Raw genomic sequence first — 7,060 nt, forward strand, 5'->3', positions numbered from 1 at the left:
CTCAACACAACAGGAGCAGTCATTGAGAGAATTTCTGCAAGAAAAGAACTCTGCCTTTGCTTGGGATTACACTGATATGGTGGGCTTAGATCCTAAGCTATGTACTCACAAAATTTACATTCAGGAGAACACTAAGCCAATCAGACAACCTTAGAGAAGAGTTAATCCAACCCTTAGAGAAATTGTGAACACAAAATTACAAAAGCTATTGGATGCCAGATTCATCTACCCCATCTTAGACAGTCAATGGGTTTCACCATTGGTAATTGTTCCTAAAAATAATGGTAAATGAAGAGTATGTAGATTACAGGGAATTGAACAAAGCTACCAAAAAAGATCACTTTCCACTACCTTTCATTGATCAAGTACTTGACTCTCTGGCAGGTAAGAAATATTTCTCATTTCTTGATGGGTTTAGTGGTTATAATCAGATTCAAATTGCACCAGAGGACCAAGATAAGACAACTTTCACTTGTCCCTGGGGAACCTATGCTTACTCTGTCCTTCCATTTGGGTTATGTAATGCTCCAACAACATTTCAAAGAGTAGCTATAAGTATTTTTGCAGACATCTCACACAATTGTATGAAGATCTATATGTATGATTTTACCACATATGGTGATGAATTTCAAGAAGCACTTGATAATCTATCTAAGATACTACAGAGGTACCAAGATCATAATTTGTCCCTCAATAGTGAGAATTGATTTCTTATGATGCAAGAAGGAGTAGTCTTGGGACATTATATTTTAGCTAAAGGAATTCAAGTGGACCCTACTAAAATTGAGGTAATTCAAACTCTTCTAGTCCCTACCAAGCAAAAAGATGTACGTAGTTTTTTAGGGCATGCTGGTTACTATAGGAGATTTATCAAAAAAATTAGTACCATTACAAGCCCTTTGTATGGTCTTTGTTAAAAGATGTTGACTTTCAATGGACACCATTGTGTGACAAAGCATTTCAAGAGCTCAAAACAGTACTCACACAGGCACCAGTCCTACAAGGCCCCAAGTGAAACCTACCTTTCTATATATATACTGATGCCTCTGACCATGCAGTAGGAGCAATTCTTGCTCAAAAAGAAGCAGCCCTAGAAAATGCAGTCTATTTCATCAACAAAAATCTGCAGGGAGCTGAACACAATTACACTATCACAAAAAAGGAGATGTTAGTAGTCGTATATGCTCTTAATAAGTTCAAACATTACATTATAAGATACCAAGTCTTTGTTTATACTAATCATATAACAATAAGATACCTTACGAACAAGCTAGTTGTTTTAGGAAGGCTGGCAAGATGGCTTCTCTTGATGCAAGAATTTGATATTACCATCATTGAAAAACCAGGAAAGTCAAATGTTTTTGTTGATTTCTTATTAAGACTTACACACCAACATGATGATCCTCTAACAAATGACTCTTTTTCGGATGAGCATTTGTTTGCAATCACAGTGCACATACCATGGTTTGTAGATATAGCTAATTAATTAGTTACAGGTATGGTACCTAACTCCTTTTCCCCAAAGGATAAAAGAATTTTGATTGAAAAGAGCTTTCCATACACATGGGCAAATGGATGTTTGTTCTATACTGGACCAGACAATGTTATGAGAAAATGCATTAGAGAAGATGAAACATTTGACATCCTCCATGTATGCCATGATGAACCTTGTGGTGGTCATTTTGTAGCCAAAAGATCAACCATCAAGATACTTAACACAGGGTATTATTGGCCTACTCTACATAAGGATGTAACTAACTATAGTAGAAAATGTGATAGATGCCAAAGGATGGGGCACCCAACAAAGTCAGATGAAATGCCACTACATCCATAGGTAGTTGTTACCCCATTTGATAAATGGGGTATGAAATTCATTGGTCCAATTGATCCTCCATCTAATGAAAAATCCTACATCTTAGTCTGTATAGACTACCTTACTAAATGGGTTGAAGTCAAAGCAATGAAACATGCCAGGGACAATAAAGTTGTAGAGTTCCTGTATGAGGATATATTTACCAGATATGGAGTACCTCAAGTACTTGTAACTGATCAAGGTGCACAATTCACATCTAACCTGATTGCTGCTATGATAGAGTAGTATAATATTAGACATGAAAAGTCTACACCCTATCATCCTCAGGCCAATGGTCAAGCTGAAGTGACTAACAGAGAAATTGAGGCCATCCTCACAAAAACAGTTGCACTGCATAGGAAAGATTGGGCAAATCACCTCCCAAAAGCAGTATGGGCCTACAACACATCCTAGCAAACAACAACAGGGTTTACACCCTTTGAACTAGTTTATGGTAAACATGTTATCATGCCCATTGAGTTTGAGCATAAAACTCTGCTTACAACAGTACAATTGGGTATGCAATTGTCACAGGCACAACAAGAAAGAATATTGCATATCAATCAATTGGATGAATTGAGGAAATCAACATTGCAGAATATACTTTTAGTCCAACAACATCACATGAAGTGGCATGATAAATACATCAAACCTAAAACTTTTCATGTTGGGGACTGGGCTTTATTGTATGATTCAAGATTTAAGAATAATTTGGGGAAGTTACAAACAAGGTGGATAGGCCCTTATGGAATTGAACAAGTGTTTGATAATGGTGCAATCAAGCTGGAAACTATTGATAATGCAAGGTTCAAACTGCTTGTCAATGGCCACATACTCCGCCTATATCATAAACCAAGAACTAAGGAAGAGTTTCTTCAATAATTTCAACCACTTATTACTCTTCCTAAAGCCACTGAAGTTGAGCCTCTAGGTTCATCATTTACTTGATGACAGTTGTGAAAAATCATAATAAACACTCCATGTCCACCTGGAGTTTCTTTTTCCATTTCATTCGACGTCATCTCCATATCATTCCTCTTTCTTGTCTTTCATTTCACTTTTGCCACCATAATTCTTCTTTGAACATTTCAACAATAATTTGCTCTTGTATTGCACGTGCCAACACAAATCATAGCATGCCACAATCACATCACAAAGCACGTAAGTATATTTACACTTTCATGATTACGACTTTTGATTCATATTTTTCATCATTTCATTCAAATTTTAAATAATTATGATTGCATTATGATTTCCCACCCTTACGCATGTGTGGACACTACGTTTATCTTTAGTTAGGGGGGAATTGATTGTGAGATAAGGTATTGCCATTATTAGACCTGTAGAAATTTGAATAAGCATGTTAACTCAGGTTAAAGGAATGAGTTAGTTTTTACTTGCCATTGTTAAAGTCTAGTTTATTCCTAATTTGGCAAATTTTTAAACTTTTTCCTTTCAAATCGAGTCTATGTAAAACCCTATTCTATTTGGAAGTCTGACTAGTACACATCGTTTCCTCTTATTGTCTGAAAGCAAAAAGCTTCATATTTTAGGTTTAACATAAGAAGATTTTCTTGAAGAAAATAATAGTTGAAGTAATGGGAGGTTCCCCTATTAAAAGAGAGCCTACAAACCACACTTTGATATTACAAGATGAGGATTGTGAACCTTTGTATAAAGGATGTGGGTGGTTAGATTATTTCCTAAAATTTCATACTTATGATGATGATGATGTAGCCATCGAATTTGCACAATCTTTGAAGGATGATATGGCTGTGGTGAAAGGATTAAGGATTCTTGTTACAAAGGAGTGTATTGCTCAAGTTTCTAGTTTGTCTAGGGATGGTGAACCATTTCCAGAAACTAATGATGCTAGGTCTGCTAGAGCATAATTTACAAAGTAAGGTGACCCTCCTTTGGAAGTCACTAAGCAAGGAACTGACAAGTTGTCTCTTCCACCTCTCTAGGATCATAGGGTAACCTATATTATTAAGTACATTACTTGTGAGGGGAGACAATCTCCATTTCATTATTTTCATTTAAAATTGTTATGTCATTTAAGATATGGTAGGCAGATGAATCTCCCAAATTTCCTTTACAATATACTTAAGCAGATGGCAGCTCAGGTACAAAAAGGTAACCTGTAATCTGTGTCTCACCATTGCTTAATTTAGCTATTGGTTGAGCAAGCCCTAGTAGAAAGCAACCCTGGGATGCAATGGGTGGATTTTCTAGCAATAAGCAGGGCCCATCCATTAAGACAAATTCCTAGCTCTGGAAAAGTTGCAGGGGCTTCATCCTCTAGACCTACTAAGGATCACAATGAAAATTATTATAGTGAGGATGAAAATGCCACTCAAAAAGTCACTCAGATTGTTCCTAAAAAATAGAAACCCTACCCAAGAGTAAGAAGAATGAAAAATTAATTCTGGTAACTAGGGTTCAGAAGAAGGAAGAGGGAAATTTTTCTAAAAAGCATAAAGCAAAGAAACCTATGACCTCTACAAAAACTCAGGAAATGGGAAACCCTGCAGCAAAAGGTGAATCGTCTAGTCAAAAAAGGAAAGAAATGGAAAGACCTTATGTAGGAAAGAAGCCTACAAGAACTAGTCATACGCTGAAAAAGAAGTTTGAAGGGAAAGCAGCCACAGGAGAAAGAATTGAAATTCTAAGCTCAAAATATGATGAGGAAGAGTCTCCTCGAGAAAACTCTCCTAAGGTATTGTCTCAATTCTCTTCTTCTAGTGAAGAAGAAAAGCAAGAATATAAAATGTCCCATTCAGAAGAGTTCTCAGAAGAAGAAGAAGTGAATAAGAATCTAGGAGGCAATAAAGAACTTGGAGGAGAAAAATTGAATGAAACAAAGCATGAAATTCAAAACATGGTTCAAATTAATGAGGAGGAGGAACAAAAAGAAGTAGAGGATGAACAAGAAGAAATAGATGAAGAAGAGGAAGAAGCAGGAGATGAAGAAGAGGAATTGCCAGGACATTATGGAGAAATCAATCTAAACATTGATTTAAACATTGGCGATAATGCTTCTAGACCACAACAAACTAGTCAGGATAAGCCTGATAATGAAAGAATTGTTGCAACTAAGTTAGCAAATCTAGCTGAGGCTGCTGAGAAAGTGAATCAGGAAGAACAACAAACAAAAGTTAAGGTAAGTGTGCATGTTCCACCTTCTTTTTCTTGGGGATCGATTGCTTTTGGATTATTGCAATTATTAGAAAATAACAAGGAAGAATGGAAAGGAGAAAAGGAGGTCTTATAAAGAAAACTGTAGGAAAAAGATGTAGTAATAAACAAGTTGGAGGATAGGATAGATGACTTAGCTAATCCGTTACCTCTGGATAATAGAATGTAGGCCTCCTCCAAGAGTATATTCTCTTTATTTACTCTATGAATTATATCTTCACAACCGTGCTATTCCATACACACCTCAATGGAACCCACTTTTTTCTATCGGAGATGTTCATCTTAGGGCATTTATGTCCTATATTCAAAATGAAAATATGAGGGATGAATAGGTTAGAGAATATATGGATATGGAACAAGTTGTCTGATTACCACTGAGGGTTGAAGTAGGGGACCCAAATGAAATTTACTATAGATGGAACCATCTTACTTCCGATCCGAGAGTTAAACAAAGGATTTTGTCATTGAGAGAAGAAGTTCACATTGAATTTGAACAAATGTTAGAAACATTTGCAAGAACAATGTATGGACATCTGGCTCGGAGATGGAATGGGTTTCTTGAGGACCTGAAGAAAGTGGAGCCACACTCTTTGAGAAACTATCACGCAACACTCAGGCGAGCAACCACCTATATACATTTGGAATGGTCACAACAGGAGAAGTGGATTCCTTTTATTCTTCCAACCGCCTATGTTATGGTGGCCTATTCCTCACTGGGAGGAATTGCAATATTATGGCGTGGAACAGGAACAAAACAGATGGGAGAATCTCAGAGAGAACTACTTGTTCTACTGGAGCCCTATTTGCTAATACACGAGGAGAGACTTCTACTATTGACTACAGGCTGCTGACTTGGATTGAAAATCAAAAGATATCTGTTGGGGAAACATCTGTTGGCAGACTAGCAAAACCTTCAATTGGGGGGTGTGATGAGTCATAGTTTTAAGGTTCTTTCATTGATAGTTTGTCATCTTTAGGGGTTTTTGTATTTGCTGATGGACTTCATAAACATACTTTAATTGACCTTATATGCTTGTTTTGATAAGTCTTATTACCTGTAGCTAAAACCTTTATTTTTACATGAACCATGAACCTTTAAATGCAATTATAAGTATATACTATTTTTATGTGTGACTAATGAATATGTTAAAAATAAATAATCATGATGTGTGGATAGAATGTTTGCTCTAACCTTTGCATGGCAGCTGTATGGAATGATCTTTATGAAGGAACATGGTCTCATTCATAGCAATAGGGTAACATGGACAAAGGATGGATAGGAAGGCATGAAGAGTTCAAAAAATTGTTGAAGGCCTGGTCACTACTGTGCCTGCTCAATAAGGAGTCTGCAGACTAATTCCTATCTGTTAATAAAGATTGTTAATTGTCATGAGGGATTTTAGAGAGGATATAGGGAAAATCTACAAATGTTTAAAGAAGGACAAGAGTCTTGATTATCTTAGCTTTCCTAAATTTAATGAGTTTTAAATAAAGCTTCCACCTAGATAGTAGGAAGTGGAGTGAATGTTTTGGGTTGTTGTTAAGGATGAATGCTATAAATCCTCTGTGCATTCTCGTGTTAGTTAGTTCTTGATTTTGTATTAAGTAATGTTATGTTGTTAAGTTGATTCCTGAATAAAGAAGAGTATCTACTTTCCAAGTTAATATGGCGTTTCTGATATGGTTGTGGGCTTAATCAGTTAATTTATGTTATAGTTCTTATCCCAGGAGACTCATCCAAGGAGGCCCACTTGGTGAGAATTATGTATGGTTGTCTTTTATGCACTTTGTTCTTTAAGTTGCTTAGTTATGTTTTATTCACTGCTCACTGTATGTTCCTACAGCCACAGTCTGTAACTCTGTGACTGTTCATGAAGCCACGACAGGGTAGAATTGTTATTTTTGTACAAGTTGAAGAATTGGTATTTTGTTAGCAGAAATTAATGTTATCTTTAAATTCGTGATTTCAAGCAATTTCCTTTTCTGTAAACAGTTGTTTAATCAATTTCA

The 7,060-nt window shown here is 36.2% G+C and overlaps 1 protein-coding gene across 1 annotated transcript; it reads left to right on the forward strand.

The window, feature by feature from the left end:
- The first annotated feature begins 4,370 nt into the window (after positions 1-4,370).
- LOC131061373 (uncharacterized) lies at positions 4,371-5,126 on the forward strand. Its single transcript, XM_057995019.1, has one exon. The coding sequence runs from the start codon at positions 4,371-4,373 to the stop codon at positions 5,124-5,126; it is 756 nt and encodes a 251-aa protein (XP_057851002.1).
- The last annotated feature ends 1,934 nt before the right edge of the window (positions 5,127-7,060 follow it).

The sequence above is a fragment of the Cryptomeria japonica genome, chromosome 11, assembly GCF_030272615.1.
Source record: "Cryptomeria japonica chromosome 11, Sugi_1.0, whole genome shotgun sequence".
NCBI classification, from domain to species: Eukaryota; Viridiplantae; Streptophyta; class Pinopsida; order Cupressales; family Cupressaceae; genus Cryptomeria; species Cryptomeria japonica.

Bases quoted from the DNA above. Each gene is read 5' to 3' on its own strand.
- LOC131061373 (XM_057995019.1), top strand. From the start codon at position 4,371: ATGGGAAACCCTGCAGCAAAAGGTGAATCGTCTAGTCAAAAAAGGAAA.